The 19,066-nt window shown below is 35.9% G+C and overlaps 1 protein-coding gene across 1 annotated transcript; it reads right to left on the bottom strand.

Moving 5' to 3' along the window:
- Window positions 1–2,474: 2,474 nt before the first annotated feature.
- On the bottom strand, window positions 2,475–18,921 carry MDH1 (malate dehydrogenase 1). Its single transcript, XM_012764906.3, has 9 exons — window positions 18,775–18,921; window positions 12,815–12,913; window positions 11,914–12,010; window positions 9,917–10,092; window positions 9,051–9,173; window positions 4,265–4,441; window positions 3,676–3,789; window positions 3,039–3,128; window positions 2,475–2,812 (listed from the first exon to the last, which is right to left on the bottom strand). Exons 1-9 carry the CDS (start codon window positions 18,775–18,777, stop codon window positions 2,687–2,689), a joined length of 1,005 nt encoding a protein of 334 aa, XP_012620360.1. The 5' UTR covers window positions 18,778–18,921; the 3' UTR covers window positions 2,475–2,686.
- Window positions 18,922–19,066: the final 145 nt, after the last annotated feature.

The raw sequence follows: 19,066 nt of genomic DNA, 5'->3' as shown, positions 1-19,066 counted from the left end.
GTTCAAATGAATGAGGTGGCTCTACAGGTATCAATATAGCTCTAACATTGAAGGAAAAACACAAAGTACAGAACAGTGTTATAATTTATGTACAAAAAGATGATTACATGCACACACTTATTTATATACATACTTGGTAGGTACTACATTGAATATTTCTGAACTATGGGACAAAAATGGTGTTTAAATGGGTGGGAATCAGGTGAGAAAAAGACATTTCTTTTCACTCTATCATCCCTTTGCCTTTTATCTTTTATTGACTTTCAAAATAAATGTGTATTTTTTTTCCTGGAAGCATAAACAAAAACTTTTTTCAAGAGTATTTATCCTTGGGGAAGGCTTTTTATTTTCATTTAACACCATTTCATTGATTATCTAACATGTATGTGTTAGTTTTATTTAAAATATAATTTAACTGGCAGTGGAATTATATTTTTTTCTCTTTATGCTTTCTTGAAACTAATTAAAAAAATTTTTTTTTAAAAAAAACGTGCTGGCCACCATTCTCTGTTGTTCAGGAAATACTACCAGGGTCATCATCTGTAGAGGCCAATATTGCACACAGGTTTAGATTTATGCAGAGTGTACCTCTTTTGGAAAGCTTTTAAATCCAACTTTAGTGGCTTAAAATGTAATGCCTTTTGCCTTGTAATAGCCTCACATGTTATTTCCTCAAGTTCTAGTAAAATGCTTAGGAAAGGCATAGTCTTTTCACAAATTATCATACTGGCTGCTTAATGATACAGTTTCCTGGGCCCCAACTCTGTACATTAAGGGAAGAGGCAACAAAATGTTTTGTTTTCTCAGTAAAGGTGCCAAGAGTGAACAGTGTGAAGAAATGGCATGAAGAGTGAATCAATTTCACAATGTGAACATTCAGACACAAATCCATGCTTCAAAGGAACAGTTGGTAAGAAATTACTTGTTTTTGTAAGTAATCTAAATCTATTCACTTTTATACAGACATACTTTCTTCACATAACACTTTCTTTTTAATTCTACATGAGGCTGGGTGCAGTGGCTCATGCCTGTAATCCCAGAACTTTGGGAGGCCAAGGCCGGAGGATCACTTGAGGCCAGGAGTTTGAGACCAGGCTGCGCAACATAGAGAAACCCTGTCTACAAAAATAAAAATATAAAAGCATGTTTTCTTCCTCTTCAGACTTCCTGTCTCCTTCTTTCTTGTACCCTTTACTAGCAGATTTTTAACAAGGAACAGCCTGTAAAGAAATGTGGTTTGCAGAATTCCAGGCCCAGTGTCACAAAAATATAGAAGGATCTGTTTGGAACTGAAAGAGAATAACTTAACAAATAGTACACGTTCATACATTCTTTACAGAAAATTTGATTAATTCCATATGAAATTTTATTTTTATGTTTCTAATAGTATTAATAAGGTTCTAAAAGAACTCGTTTTTTCTAGATCATATGCAATATAAATAATTTTAAATAACAAATCTAACCAATAAGTATTGGAACATCCATGAAGAGAACATTAGGCTTTGAGAAATTTATATTAAGTGTCTATTATGTGTGAACAATGTGTTAAACACAAGATGAAAACACAGATAATGCCTTTTGCCCTCATGGATATTGGGGGAAAAAAGGCTATTTTTTTCTCTATATACACTGTCCCTGAAAATCAAAATCCAGATCTTAATTAACAGATAATTCTGATTAAAAACTCAACACTTAAAACCCACTGAATCTTAAAAAAAATCTTTAAAAGCTATTAACTTCAGTATGGTTATAAGAAAGAGCAATGACATACTGATTTCTCTTCAGATGGTATAAATCTTTCACCTTTTACTAAAAAGCAACAATACTGAGAACCACTGCTTTGTTTAGAGTAAGATAGTATTTAATACTATTGTTGCTCTTTCTTATAGGTCTCTAATACTAGCAGCATAATAAAAGGCTATTTTTAAAAATAACATGATGTTTTTAGTAATAAGCTTAGATTGGGAACTACTAACACTAACATACATATCTGGCACATTTACTTGTTACAAAATGTAAATGATTACTTTTCTGTTAAAGAGTAATACTCAAGGGAGGACTTATTACCATTTTTTTCCTATTATGAATATGTTCTAATTTCATCCAATGGCATAAAACTGTTAATAGAGTATTATCTGCAACCTACTCAAGAGCGAATCTTAAAATCAAATTATCTACAAAGTATGAACTAGCCTTTAAGATTTAAAAAATATGATGTTAATAAATATTTGCTTAATGTAGGCAATACTTAAAAATACATCCTGAAATAGATTCATTCATTATCACAAGGTGGGTTTCCCTATTCTATTTAAATATAAGAAATGTATGCTTTACCTTTATAACATTTACTAGCTTTACTGCTTTTCCTTGGTTAAAAAGAAAAAAAAATTGAAACCCTTTAGACAGGCTGGGATACACAAGTTCATTTTCTGAATAGACGCTAAATATTAGCTAGAAATTAGAGTCAGAGTCACTTTCATTTGAATATATATTTATTTAGAATGCAGCACTAATAGCATGATGATGAACTGTCACAAATCTGTACCAAGAAGCACACAATCTTAAAATGTGTTGTTTTTCACAAGTAATTTAAGTATAGCATTATTATTATTTGGTACTAGACTCAAAGACGACATTTAGATTCTTCAGCTTTGAAGCATTTAGTAACATCAAAATGATTGTCTAGTCAGGCAGAGGAAAGAAACTCAAAAGCAGTTTCTTTTTCTTCTGTCAGTTCCTTTGCAGTAAGATCCATCTTCTCACGTGAGAAATCATTAATTGGGAGACCTTCAACAAACTTCCAGGTCTTATTCTGTTTGAAAATAATTGCAAATAAGAGATTTACAATTAAACTAGAACTGATCTTCCAGCAAGCAACAATCTAGTTTGAACTTATATCTAGAGGTATACCTGTTTTAAGTCTGATTCTAAAGAAGTAAGGTACTTACTTAAAGAAAGGTATAAGTAAGTTATACCATTCTTAAGAAAAACACATAACTACTTTCCCACAGAAGAGAAATAACACCAAAATACCTTACCTTGATTACAACAGGGAATGAGTAGAGCAGATCATCAGGAACACCATAGGAGTTGCCATCAGAGATAACACCCATGGACACAAACTCTCCCTGAAAATAACAATGTTTTACATTCTTATGGTGCCTAGGGATTGTTTTATATAACCAACACATGAACCGACAAAATCAAACTAGGTTGACATTTTCTTACTATGTGTACAACCTCATTATTGTATAAGGAACTATCACCAGCACCAGGCACTTCCATGACAAAACAACTTTCATGGATATTATTTTATTCCATTGTTCCAAATCATATGTGAAATGGGCCAGAGAAACATAATTCTCATTTTAAAATAAGGAAGTTGTGGCCCAATAATAGTCTTAAGAAGAAAAAACGTCACCCCCACCATGTGTCAGGCATTGTATTGTATATTTCCATATATAATCTCATTTAACCCTCACAACCATGTGTGGTAAATGTCATGTAAAAGATGACAATAGCTCAAAAAGGTTAAGAACCTACCAAGGTTACTCAGCTAGTAGGCAGCTGAGCTGGGAAATGAACCTAACCCAACTGTTAAGGCTATGTTCTTTTTACATTATAGTATCAGGGGACAAATAAAAAAGAGTGACCTGCAAATCACTGAGTCCTCACCTCTGGAGTTCCAAACCAGATGTCTCTGACGTGGTCAGCAATGGCTTTCGCAGCAGACATTGCACTGGATAGTTTTCGAGCCTTGATGACAGCAGCACCACGCTGCTGCACGGTCTGGGATGGGGCAGGCAGAGGTAGCAGTGTTACTTGATTATGATAGCAAACTTTTCATCAATTCCAAGTTGACCCTAGGGTGAATGGCTGCTACCACTTAATGTGTACCCAGTGCTGGCCTCACTCACTTAATTCAGTTATAAGCACCAGTCTTTTTCAAAAGAGAAAACTACAAATCCCCCCAGAACATTCACCACACTTCACACAAAGAAATGGATCTTGCTTTAAAGATAACCAGATGACTAGAGGATACTCTAGTTTTTCCCACTTTGACAATCAATCTCAACTGCTGATCAGATCGGATCATGACTGGCTTAGTATGATCCCAGAAGAAAGTACACAACCATCAGAGCAACTGGGAAAGGCTTGCTCTTCTTGAGGTTTCCCCTCATAGCCCTGGGAAAGACACACAGATCAGAAAATGTTATGTGTCTCACAAGAGTTCTTTATGCTCGGCTGGTAAGATTTTTCTTACCGAGATAAATTCTCCCTTGAGCCAGCTGTCATCTTTCAGAGCTTCATAAACACCAACTTCTTTTCCATGCAACTTCACCTTGGCATGGTTGACATCTGGATACTGAGTTGAGGAATGATTTCCCCAGATAATGACGTTCTTTACATCATCAGCAGTCACACCAAGTTTAAGAGCAATCTAGTTAAATTTAAAACAAATACATTACTTAGACAAATGCTTTTTATTTCAAATTGTGACCTGTTTGACAAATGTCCTTAAGTAAAGATAAAAAGCTTCTGAAACTTCAAGAGAACACAAGAGTTAAACTGATATGTAAAAAATGGAAATTTTATTGCATGGCAATGTCCTAAAACTGCTTAACAGTGTTAATGTGAACTTGAAACATTATGGGGCAGAATATTAAGGAATAGAGAGCATCCTATAGTTTGATTAACTTATTAGTAGTATAGTAGGTTTATCCAATGTGAAACATCAACCAAGAGTTAATATTGCCTGAAGACATAAATGTGATCTTTGTTTCATTATTAATGTTTACTTGGAGATGTTTCCTCAGTAGTTCTGAGCAATCAGGTATTTAGGTACTTTTTCCATATTTAGGTGAAATTTTTATTATGTACCATATACAAATTAATTTTCAAATAATTCTACACATGAAATTTTGGAGTTGGATGGGACTCAGATGACCAAAGTATGAGTGTTCTTGTTTTATAGATTAGGAAACTAAAGGAAAGAGATGTGTATACACACACACACAGAGAAATGTAACCGATGTAACACAGAGAAATGTAACAGATGAATCTCTAGCTGTAGGTTCAGAAAGCACTTTATGATCCTGCCATACCTTGCAATCACATGTAGTACAATAGCCACACAAAAGGTTAGAAATTTATGTCTAAAAATATTTAATTAAAATAAAATCACCTTGTTTATTCTGTTAATTGTCTGATAAATTTCTGTGCAGAAAAGAAATAAATTACAGTTTGGTATATATATAATTTGTTCCTAAGTAGAAAGCAGAATTTATGATGTGGAAGGGAATGTGGGAAAAAATTTTTAGGAAGTTGATTTGTTAGTGACAACATGGATAATTTTACTTTTCTCTGTGTAACGATAATGGGAGAAAAAATTAGTTGTGCCAGAGTCTATAGCTTTAGCACAAATAAATAAAAGCAGCACTACATCAAAGTTCTATGTGAACATTACCACATAATGATTTACATGTATGTTACAGGTCTTAAACTGAATTTTAAAAAGCTAATCTCAAAAGGTTCCTTACTGCATGATTCCAGTTTTGTAATGTTCTCAAAATGACAAAATTATAGGAGGGGAGCAGACAGAAGGTTGGCAGGGCTTAGGGAAGGACAGGGAGGTGTGACTATAAAGGGAGAGTTATGAAAGTTCTTTTGTGGGTGATGAAGAAAATCTGTACCTTGATTATAATGGTAATTATAGGAATCTATAAATGTGATTAAATGTCATAGTATCATTCACAAAGACATATAAAAAATGAGTGAATATAAAAACTGCTAAAATCTGAGTAAGTTTAGTTAATAGCATTGTGTATAGTTTAGTCAAAATCAATCCTGGTTTTGATAATACTCTATAGTTCTATAAGATGCCAACAATTGAAGAAGAGGGGATGGGTACATGGGACTTCTCCTGCACTATTTTTGTAACTTCTTCTGAGTCTATAATTACTCCAAACTAAAAAGTAAAAAAAAATCCAAAAAAACAAACAAAAAATCCCCAATTAACCAACCAATCAAAAAGGATAAAGATGGAAAAAAGGCTGCAAAAGTGTTTGCAATGACTTGACTGGCATTCACACTAATTTATTCAGTTAAGTAAGGAATGAATTGTCTTTACTTTTACTCTGACCCTTAAACCAGTTGAGATCCATTTCTTAAATCCTAAAACAGATGATCTAAAAATTAATTTAAAAAATTCTTCGTTGGTGACATTTTAAAATCACCTCTGACTTAATCCCTGTTTCATATAGAGTCCTGCAAATATTAGGACTATTAATTATAATATCAGATGGTTGGTTTCTGGGGTATCCAGTTATTAATCTCCTTAGCATATGGGGTAGAGTGGCATGCTGTTCAATGCATACCATTTTCTGATTTGAAAAGACTTGGGAAGAATTGCACTTATACTTACATTTATACTTATTTAGCTAGCATTGTAGAGAAAAAAGAAAATTTATACCTTGGGCAAGTAACCCAAGATGTATATTACTAAGAACTTAGAGCCAATAACTCTTCTGAATGTCAGTTTCAATTGCTCCAAGTACAGTGAAGACAAAATGCCTCTAGGCCTCTCCTCCCTCAGGTGTCCTTGGCTCCCATTACTTCCTTTGTTCTAGTTGCCCACCTCCTCTTGCTCCTTTGATCTCTTGAGCTAATCCACTTCTGTCTGAATAGCAAAGGCCAGGTACTTTGCACTCAGCAGATGTAATTTCTGAATATCGTTCATGTCAGAGCTAGTCTTAACACATACCTGGTATAACAGTTCCTTGCTCCCTTAGATACTCATATCTGTCATATAGATCTGTCAAAGTTTTTTCCCTCAGTAATTTTCTTCCCCCTGATACCAGCTAACTGGTATTACTGTCAAATTACCTTGTCAGCAGACATACATACAGCTTTGGTTTGCAAACTTAGAGGGGAGTTCTACAGATGATAAAACAGTTACTAAGTAACTAAGGTCTCTATTTCAACAAATTATGTAAGACTTGACCATTCATACAAAACAACTTATGTTTGGGCTTGTTATTTTTCTCACTGGATGAACAACTTGCTATTAGAGGAAGAAACTGCTTCTTCAAAAACTTCCTAAAAGCTTTCATCACTGTGTCAGATTGACTTGCTGAAAAAGTACCTAACCAAGAGCCTGTAAGAAACAAAGAACATGTGCCAAATGTGATGGTTAAAGTTTGATGAGACTGCTTCTTTCTCCCCTCTTTGCTTATTCAGACTTTTGCCCCTGTAATGAAAACTGTTTCAGGCACTGGAACAAATTGTCAGTTAGTGGTAATTCTGGAAGCAGAACTTTCCAAAGCCTGCCTTCACCAGGGCCTCAGGTGAAACAGCAAAGAAAGAGGTTTGTCAGAGTCCTCATTTTACCTCTTTCTCCCTAGGAACTAAATAAGTAACTATTTGGTAATCCAGTTTACAACTGCAACACATGTAATATCTTTTCCTTTATAAGGGCCCTATAGTACCCAAACCTCCTGCCTCCAATCATTTAAACAAACTCTTGTTCCTTCCCAGCAACCAGACCCAGCTCATAGTCCAAAGCCTCTCAGAGAACATTTGCATTTTAAGCTTGTTATCCATTAACACTCTAAGTTAACTGGAATGTTTAGGCTATATCCTGGTTAATAATAAAAACAAAATCAATAATAATAGTAGCCAAACTTTATTGTGTTTTACTATGTGCAGGTACCACATTAAGGGCTTGATATAGATCTTATCTAATTTTCATAACAACTCTCTCTGAGGTAGGTGTAATTATTTATCCCTTTTATAGTTTGAACACACTTTCTCAAGGTCTCCGAGATAATAAGCAGACTTGGGTCACTTGATACCCCATTAGGTAAGAACATATATAAAGATTTGGAGTCAGGCTTCATCATTTACTAGCTGTATGACTCTGAGCAGGTTTCCTGACTTCTTTGTGCCTCAGGTTTCTTACCTATAAAACAGGGATTATTAATAAGAGATACCTCATATAGTTATTATAAAAATTAAATGAAAAAATTACATGTAAAGCATTCAACCTACAGTAGAAGCTTACTAAATGTAAATTCTTTCCTCTTTCAATAGGCATACTAGAGCTGAGTGATTATCAATTCTCAGTTTAAGGCAGTGATTTTTCAACTTAGACCTCATACCCATCTTCTGGTTAAATAAAATTTTCTTGAAACTAAAATAAAGTTCTATTCTCTAGAAGAAAAAGCACTAACTCACACACATCTAGCAGTGATGACCTATGGATAAGGAGGGATGTGCACAAAAGTGCTAGGACAAAGGAAAGAGGTTATGCCTGAGAAGTAGAAGTTTATCATGATTTCTAGGGGAACCAAGACCGGTTACATCTGTGGAAGCCTAGGAAGCTGGCTCAGATGAGTGGCCTAGCTTCTAATTTTTTGAAAAACTATTGTCAATTCCCTGGTCACTAGCTCCTTGGCATATTCAGCTAAGGCTATAAGGGTAAGGGAAATGAACAACAATTAAAGTTTAGCTCCTACATAGTGAAAGCAGGAAATTTTATGGATATCCATAGAATATTAAAAGGACAAAAAACTGAAAATGAAATTAAATATAAAATTGAAAATTAAAATCTGAATTTGATTTCTTAGCTGCAGGGAAAAAGGAAGCAGAATCACACAAACACACAAAGCTCAAATCTTTGGTTTTATAATCACCTGTATTTCAGATAAAATTAAATTATGTACTATTATGCGAATAATTTACACTAGTAACTAATTTTTAACTACTGCAGCAGGAGAACATTAGCAATTGCATTTAATTATAGTTAGCAACTGAGATATAGTTGAAGATAAAATTAAGTAGGAAGTCCAGCCTGAGTCCTTAAGAGAATAAATTTAAAGACTCCCTACGAAATTTAACAATAATTTACTTTTAATTCAATAAAATAGTTTCCTCTTAAACAAAAATAACAATACAAAAGCACAAACTAAGATTCATTTATTTTAAAAGTGAGAAAGTTTAAGGTTTTCAAGTTGAACATTCATAAGATTTAAAATGCATTTTTTTCTTACTTGAGATTTAGCTCGGTTGTGATCCAAACGAGTCAAGCAACTGAAGTTCTCCTTGGGGATGGATGGAGCTGACTTGGAGGCAGTCAGGCAGTTGGTATTGGCTGGGTTACCCACAACAATCACCTGAGATGGGTGGGAGGCACAGAAGAGTTACAGACTATATACTTATTAACTCGACTATCTTAGAATTTGACTGAAGAATGTTAACAAGTTGCCATGAGCTAAAATGAAGTCCACAGAAAGCAAAAATGCAGACGTCTCTGAAGTGCCATAGATAGAATGCTCTAATTGGCAACTTAAAAATCTTATAAAATTTTCTTAATTGATAGTTCATTGGTTATAAAAGGCTTATTGTACTATTAAGACAAATTTAGTAACTAAATAGCTTGAACACAAAGAGATAAAACAGAAAGTCATACCAACTTAATTCCTCAAGTGACAAGAATATTAAAATTCCTCTGCATTCAGAAAATCTGACCATTCAGAAGCCACTATCTCCTACTGCTGAGAACACATCCTATAGCTGTCTCCTTCCACAATCACACACAAATCCAAGCGTCTGAATAAATAGTCCCCCACACAGCAAAAAGGCAACAGAAAGTTCTGTTCCTTCTTTATATGTTTAAGAATATTAAATTCCCATGTCACAGTAATAGGCAAAATATTTTGAGCACTCTAAATACAGATTTTTAAACTCTAAGAAAAAAAAACGAGAAAGGGAGAGCTTATCAAGCAAAACTCAGTGTTTACTGATGATTGCATGGAACTGGAAAAAAGAAGGCAATTTTATTTTCACTTATAGATGCTGAAAGCATCAGTTTCAAATGCTAATAAGGAAAAACCCCATAAAATACAGTGGTGGTCACCTTCACTGACTTCTTGGCATATTTTTCCAAGGCTGTACCCTGGGATTTGAAGATTTTCACGTTTGCTTTCAGTAAATCTTTCCTCTCCATGCCTTCCCTTCTTGGCATGGAGCCCACGAGAATGGCCACATCCAGGTCTTTGAAGGCAACCTCTTCTTTATCTGTTGCAATAACATCTGTGGACATGGCAATAAATATGCAGAGCTACTTAAACATCAATGTCTGAAGTTTTGTTTTTCATAATGAATCTACCCATTAATTCTTTCACTCATAGCAAGTGCTCACTTTTACTATCACATTGATATACATTTCAGGGGCCTAAGAAAAGAAAGATAATATATGATATTAATTTAACTATCAATATCAGCAGAAATATTGATAAATTAATTTTGCTTTTTCTATTTCAATAATTATCTTCATTACAAAAAATTACATAGCTTTTATCTTTTATAATTATATATGATGCAATGTATGATAACTTTTGAGGTAACAATTGTTATTACACTAATTACCACAGATAACACAACTAAGTCATCTAACCTTTAAATTATAATTACTTTAAAATCTAAGATACCAATCACAAATTAAAAAATAAATATTTTTTAGAAGTTTTATACAAGGGATAATGCTAAGAGATTTCTATTATCAAATTTACTCTTCACATTTTAAAGACAGAGATGCTGAGGTCTAAAGAATTAACTAGCTGCCATCAAAAGATGGTGGGGCTGCAATTCTAGCCTAGGTCAGTACAGAGTTCAACGACTATGATACACTGTTAATCCAATAAACACACACAGCTTGCTATTTGATAAAAGAACGTATATCATTGCTTTCTTTTGTTGACTGTATTAAAAAGGCCATGACCAAGATCTAGCATTTTCAGTGCTAAATTTGTAGGCCAGTGAAGTTGTAGCATAGCCAGGCTGCTATGCGCTCCCCGAAGGGTATATGCAGGAGCACCAGTTGGAGGGCTAAAAAAATCCACCTTCATCTTTCCAGCCACATATCCTTATTTGCTGAACCTTCCCTTCCTTGTCATAGTCACACCTGCCAGAAGACAAGCTAACTGTAATCTGGGCCCCTTAGAGAGTATAGGGAACTCAGCAGAGAAAGAAATACAATGGGAAAAAGCAACAAAGTTGATTTGGAAAGAGCTTGGATGAGAAAAGGGAGCCAACTGAATAGCTTGGGCAAGACCATGTATTTTTTTTTTTTAATGACTTAAATGATAGAGAGGCCTTTCTAGTAAATATTTATTGGACAGAGATGAAAATTTATTTAATTTAATTTTATTTCATTCACAACTTCAGACAGGAAGATATGAGAATTTTGAGGAAGGTTTTCTTTGAGATGTATATACATTTTGCTTTGTGCAAACTTCCAGGAGAGTATCATTAATTAATCCTTACCAAAAGAAAAAGACCACAGTGAAAGTATAGCTAAATATAAATATTCATTATTAGTTTATACTATTTTAATGAAACTTTCAACTTGATGACTGGCACATGGAATAGGACCATATATGAGGGATCAACTTGCAGATCAGTGTATGGTTCTGGAGGACACCCTTCAAAATTGAGAAAGTTTTTCCATTACAGGATGCTATTACTACCACTAAACCAGACTATAAATAACAACACAATCTAGATGCAATATAGACAATTGTGTCTCCATTGTTTACAATGTGTGAGACTGTGTAGATGATCTCAGGTGTATAACCCTTTTGTAATATTATACTTAACTAGCATAATAAATTATATGTAGACATGTTGGGGTGAAAAGGTGTAGTCTTTTATCTACCTGACATTGGTTATTTCTTGCTTTTACCCGTATTTATTTTTGGTATACATCTTAATAACTAGTTATAGTTCAAAAAACAAAAATAAATACTTTTATAAAATAACTTCTAATTGAGAGCCTTTAACAAAAATGTAAAACCTATTTCTTATAAGGCATAAAATACGATAAAATCCCTTCTTCTCTAGTCTCTAGCTCACCTTTCAGGAGCGGAAGGGCACAGTCTTGCAGTTCCATTAGGACACCATCCAGGACACCCATCATGGGGGTAATATCCAACAGCACAAGAATTATAGGCTGCCAAATAGCAAGGACAGCATCTGTCAGTGTAGGTTATGTCATTTAGTCACAAAAAATTTCACATAGCTTATTTAGTATGTATGTGATTCCTATTAATTAGTCATAGTAATAGATTACTTTAGGAGGTCAAAGATCTAACACTATGCTACTTCAGAAAAAGGAATGCTATAAAACCAGCAATGGTTTGCTAATAGACACAGTGAGAGGAATCATTACTGAATTTTAAAGGAGTACATAGATAAAACATCAAATTGAAGTGGCATGCCACATACCACAGCTTGTTCTCATTGTTAATAGCTGTATGGTCAATTTCAGCTCATGGAAAGCTACAGTTTCCATGGATCAAGAGATTGAATTAATGAATAGTTTAGAATAGGATATTAGGGTATATTAATCAGAGTTGCTGGAAGTAGGAATGCCTGCTTCTAACCGAGAAGCAGATTTCCTGTCTATTTTGGTTCTAAAGACCATTTATGAACAAGGAAGTTTTAATATAGCAACTTTCTCACATGACCCTTAACAGTTACTGTCTTAGTGACATCTTCCATTGACTGACCCCTGCTGGTTGCACCAAGTCAACTAAATACAGCACATGGAATAGTTCTGATTTGCAGTGTTTTCAACACCAGGAAGGCTGCATATAAATACTTTACTAGCTTCCATATATAGCAATGTGCCTATTAAATTTATTGGGATTACCCATTCTTTCACCATTTTCTAATTTGTTTGCAACTAAATACAGGGTTTTATTAACAATATTATTACTTTAATGACTTAAGATTTATTAATACTTGCCCTTACCTGGTCTTTACCAAAGACAGATCCATTTCCAATACTGTACAGCAGTGAATATGCAATTTGACCAGCTGCTCCAGTCACAAGGACTCTGACTGGTTCAGACTGTAAAGAAAAAGACCCTTTAAAATCTTATTAAAAAGTACTACTTTATCCTAAAAATATTCAATATCTCTAATAAGACATCCACACACTTTAAAAGTGAATGTAATCTTTTAAAGCCTCTTTGCATCTGGCTTAGGATAAAACTAACTAACTGACTTTTTCTAGTAAATATAGCATGCACAAATCAACGAAGCACTTATGGAACATGTGTCCATTTAACTTTCATTGTACAGGGAGCTAAAAGAGTTATCCTGAATTTACTTACATAATCGTATCCACCTTTTTCCTTTCCCCCCCTTTTTTTTTTTTTTTGAGACAGAGTCTCGCTTTGTTGCCCAGGCTAGAGTGAGTGCCCTGGCGTCAGCCTAGCTCACAGCAACCTCAAACTCCGGGGCTCGAGTGATCCTTCTGCCTCAGCCTCCCGGGTAGCTGGGACTACAGGCATGCGCCACCATGCCCGGCTAATTTTTTATATATATATCAGTTGGCCAATTAATTTGTTTCTATTTATAGTAGAGACGGGGTCTCGCTCTTGCTCAGGCTGGTTTTGAACTCCTGACCTTGAGCAATCCGCCCGCCTTGGCCTCCCAAGAGCTAGGATTACAGGCGTGAGCCACAGCGCCTGGCCCGTATCCACCTTTTTTGAGATAATTTACCACTAAAATAGGCCTAATATGTTGATGTGCTGGGTATATGTTGATCCAAACCCTGGTGGCCACTAAAGCCTCATAAATCCTTATTATGCAAATCCCCCATTCCTATCTGCTCAACAGGACCCTTCACACCAAGAAGAGGAGTAACAGTGGTTAAAACTTTCCATTTACATTGAGCCAAAACATGTTAATAAAATAATCATGCTTCACATTAACTACCTGGAGGAGGAAAGATAGCCTCTTTTTTAATTTAGGAAGACAGAAAAATAAGAAAATGATAATATCTGGATTCTAATGAATTTTGGTGTTAAACGATAAATAACAACAGCAATAGGTAGTAACAGTTGACAACCAGATTCCAAGGGAAAATTATTTAAAAAAAAATAATTTTTTTTTTTGAGACAAGTTCTCATTCTGTTGCCCAGCCTGAAGTACAGTGGCAGGATCATAACTGATCATAACTCAGCATAACCTCAAACTCCTAGGCTTAAGGAATCCTCCAGCCTCAGCCTCCTGTGTAGCTGGAAGTATAGGTACATGCCACCATGCCTGGCTAATTGAAAATTAAAATTTTGTAGACATGGGGTCTCACTGTGTTGCCTAGTCTGTTCTTGAACTCCTAGACTGAAGCGATCCTCTGGCCTCAGCCTCCCAAAGTGCTGGGATTACAGACATGAGCCACTGTGCCTACCAGGGAAAAATTATTTTTAAAAGAGAAGAGGGGGAATAAATACAGAGCACAATAGTTATAATAGAGAAGCAGTCCTATAGATTTTAACAGACCCTGAACAAAATACAGACACACAGACAAAAATAACTGATATTCAAAGTATAACAATGAGTCACTTAAAAAAAGGTTAAATTAGGCTTAAAGAATTTAAAAAATAGAAATTTCTATTAAAAAGCACAAAACAATAATGTTTAGAAATTTAATGGGTAATTTTAGTTAGACAGAAAAATTCAACCGCGGGAACTGTTCCTTTCTCCAACAATGCTGGGTAAATGTTCACTGTGTCACCTCGATCCCTACTTGCATGGAGAAATGGCCCACTGAATTGACCAGGGATGGAAGTTTTTTTTGTTTGTTTGTTTAGAATTCTCTCTTTCAAATGAATGTCATGTCTATGGGATGAAAGGAGGATGGATGATCTCAAAGTGTCCTTTTAACCTTCTAATCCTAAGCTCTGAAGGTCAGCAGTATTCAGCAATTTGGTATCCACAGAAGTCAAAGGAAAAAAAAAACTAAAAAAGAAGTGTCAACTGTTATAGAGAAATAAATCCGATCATAGCAGACTATGTATGTTTCTTCTTCACAGAGATGTGACCAGGATGGGAATGGGGGTGAGGGGAACTATAGAGAGTTTCTCCCTGACCTTTCATGTTTTTCCTCATTCTCTTCACCATCTTTCCCCCCAGGCCTTCTTTTCTCTAAATAATTTAAACAAAATATGATAAATTCCCAAATAAGTCAATCTAAATAAGATACGTTTATGTTCCAAAATAGGCCTTAGATTCATAAAAACGCTACAAGTTATTGTACATGATTATATTCTATCATATATAAAACTATGCAATATTTGTGTTCTGATCTGTCATTACTACGAGTCATTAATATTCATAGAAAAATCTTTAGTGGCCTATACATGTTTTTCATTCTGTCATTTTACCCTCTTCCCTTGAGGCCAAGTAGAGTATGTGAGGAAAAGGAAATAGAGGAAGAAATTATCCCCTCCTCTCCCTTTAAAACGCAAACTCCTTAAGGTGAGGGGCTCTTGTCTATTATTTACTGTAGTATTCTAACTGCTTAGACCAATGCCTGGCACATAGTTATAATTTGCTTTAAATAATTTGCATAAATATTTGCTTTAAAGAATAGCTGGATCTTGTAAAAACTACTACCACAAAGATGGAATGTTTGGACAGTAAGAACTGTTTGGAAGGATAACTAACACGCTGTAAAAAAAACATTTTAAGATATTTTATTCATATATACTTGTATTGAGGTTGGAAACTTAGTGACCACAATAGTTCCAGCTATAGTTTGCAAAATTATTTGTCTCTAGTTCTAATGATTTTGTCTTATAAATCAACTGATGAACTGTTCTCATTTAATTCATTCATTAAACAATACACCACTGAATCCCTATCTTACACTTGGTACTGTTTTGAGCCAGGGAATCCATTAGTGAACCACCTGAAGGAATCAAAGGGATAAACCAATTCTCTAAAACAGGGCCAGAGAGGCAGTAAAGAGTAGAGATTGAAGAGATAGCCCTAGGGGCCACACTTTCTGGGTTCAAATCCCAGTTCAACAACTCATTAACTGTATGCTCCTGGACAAGTTACATAATCTCTGACTGGTTTTCCATGGCAAAATGGAGATAAAAATAGCAGCTTACCTAACAAATAGGGTAGATTTAAGGATTGAGAGTTAACATACAAAGTACAAAGAACGGTATGTAGCAAGTATTATAATTATCACTACAGCATTTTCCTCTAAGGACTCTAGTAGCCTGTGGTTTTCTATTTATAATACATATCTGTTACTTTCTACAAGGCTGTGAGGCCCCCTTGAGAGCAGTCTGCCTTTGACTCAAATCTGGACTCCCACACAGAGTTCAACAAATATTTGTTGAATGAGTGAAGGTCAGGGTAAAGAAAAATATAGACACATACTACATTATACAGCAAGCTGGGATAAGAAATGGGGGAGACTGAGTATCACCATAAAGCTTACTTTCTCATAAAGTCACATGTAGATGGTTAGAATCATGCAGTCAATTTTAAGAGTTAATTTTAGCCACTAAAAAATGTGTTCACAGTATCAGTCCTTAGTGAAGGGGTTGTGGCCAACTAATGAACAGCTACTAATTCCACCTTGGCAGTTTCTCTCTGTGTTTCTGGGGAAATTTCCATAGGTAGGTAATTCCATCTTGTGAAGGGTAGTATGAAGCTTAGTGTCCAAATGTTTGATGATGAAAAGGGAAAGAAAAGTGCACATTTGGTTCTTTCTGCTCTTTTGCAATATTGCAGTTGAAAAGCAGGAGGTGGGAGAGTCCTGCTGACTTTTCACAATGTTACAGTGCGAACACAGGTTACTATTCTTTGCTTAGCTATCTGGGCAGTCAGCCAAGATCCAAAGAAGGAATGTCTTTGCTCTTGGCAGGGCACTAATAACCCTCCTGCAGATGCAGACTCTGCCTTGCAAATGTGCTAACTTCTCCATTGTAAAGACTGAATTTAAGTGTTCCCTATATTATTTCAGACAAACTCATGTGTTTCTTTTGTACTTTCTAATTTATATATATTTTTATAATACAAAAAGACAAGTAGTATCATTATGATTCCTACATACAGTTTATTCTGCTGTCACTCCCTATGGACACAAGCAAAACACTCCCTCCTTTAAAAAATTGCTTTGAATTGGCTTACAAGAGATGGCTTTTTTCTAACTCAGTGATTGTTCACACACTCTCCTTGAGGTTGGGAGGTTCTGAGTCATACCTGAGTTTGCTGTCAGTTCTAGCAAACTGACAGAAGGATTATTCCTCAAGGACTTTCTCTGTGTTATCTGGCACCCCAGTGACCTTCCCAGTGTGAGGCCTGGCTTGGGCTGCTGTGTAGCAAAAACAACACAAGAATCTGGGGCGCAGCAGCTCTCTGTGATCTTGGGAAAATCATCTGACCTCACCAGGTATATTTTAAGAGTGGATAAAATAATCTCCAACTTACCTTCCAATTCTAGAATTCTAATATTTTGGATTACAAGGAATAAAATCATCATGTAATCTACATGCTGACAAAATAGTTGAGTTTGTACACACAGTATGAACTGGTATGTTCATCCAGAATCTCAGCTACTAAAAATAAATTTTCAGAATGACCTGGTAAGTATTAAGACACAATATGGCAAAATGGAAAGACTGTGAGACTCTTGGGGCAAACTGTTATGTGACCTTGAGCAAGTAATATTCATTCTCTCTGGGTATAAATAAACTCAATTTTAAGATTTGAAGTGGGAGAGTTTGTTAAGATGATCTTTAAAAAGGTCCCATCCTATTCTAAAATTATAAAGTCCAAGGTTCTCTGATAACAACTACCTTGCTTTCTTGCTAAGATTATTATGACATAAACCACTGAAACTATAATTTCAATGACTATGTTTATCTGAAAAAATAAGTAGGAAACCTAGGTTTACCACTTACTGGAAATTAGTAGTTGTCCCCATTGTCATCCCTATAAAGGCAGAAGGTGTAATGTCCTTGCCTTGAAAGCATGTCTTTTTAGGTTGTGGAAAATTTCCAATTCATTCAAACATGTCCCCATACTCCCCGTCCATTTTACTATTTTGAAGATAGAGGAGGAAAAATAGTCTCAACTGTAATACAAGTAATGAAGTGATTTCTCTAAGTCTGATGGCTAATGTCACCTTCAAATAGTGCCCAGATTATTCCTACGTCAGAGTTCCCTCAGCACCCTCTCCCTTTTAGCAGAGACAAGATACGGAGATCCAGGTATCCAGGTCTTCCATAACAAGATGGTTACACTGTGTTACAGTTGCAAGTAGTGCTTCTGGAATTCATAACATACAGATCAGTAAACAATATATGCAGTAGTTATTTGGCTAGTAATGCCACCACTTCAACATGTCCCGGGATCAATGGACAGGTTTTAAAGAACATTCTGTGAAATTAGATATGGCGGAAACACGTCTCCTGAAAACGTAGATCGTAATCTGGAGCACCTGATAAATACTACCATTACAGTCAATGGCCATTTGCTTTCAAGGGCTTTGTGACAAAAGCCCTTAAAATCACTGTGGGCGTATGAGGAGAAAAGGAGGTTAGGACCCAACCCTCCCCTCCACATCAAACCCTATCGTCCTTTCCAAACCCCATATTGTCCTTTGGAAAAAACCCGCAGTCTCGTATTTATTCTCCCCGCCATGCAGCAGGACTGAGATCGTGCCTCTCCAAGGTCAGTGACTTCTCCAGATTCCTTCTGAGAGCCCCTCTCCCCAGGTGGAAATCAACCCCTTCTTAATCACTGGGTTATTGCCACAATCCCTTTAAGATGAGCCGGGGTTTTGCAAGGGGCGCCAAGGACAGCGCCTTGCACAGCTGCCTCCCAAAAGTCCCTCATGCGCAAGAAACCCCACACAAGGGAGCGAAGGCCGGAGGTGAGCAGGAGTCCGGGGCCCACACTCACCATGATTGAGAACTGCGCGGACGATTGCAGCACCTGCAAAAGGAACGTCCAGGAGTCAGGTCACCTCTACAGAGGAACAGGCTCGGGGAGGGCGAACGCAGGTAACCGCTAGAAAAGGCTCCGCTGCCGACCGCGACGCCCTCTGGGAACTGTAGTCTACGATGCCCTGGTTCTGGCCCAATCTCTAAAGCCTTTCCTTCAAGTGTCGAACTACACTTCCCGAGATTAGAGTGTCTTCTCACGTCCCTCTCCCAGCACTCTTCGGAGATTGCAAAATAGTCCCGGAGGACGA

The sequence above is a fragment of the Microcebus murinus genome, chromosome 3, assembly GCF_040939455.1.
Source record: "Microcebus murinus isolate Inina chromosome 3, M.murinus_Inina_mat1.0, whole genome shotgun sequence".
NCBI lineage: Eukaryota > Metazoa > Chordata > Mammalia > Primates > Cheirogaleidae > Microcebus > Microcebus murinus.
This window is presented reverse-complemented; position numbering and strand designations above follow the sequence as displayed.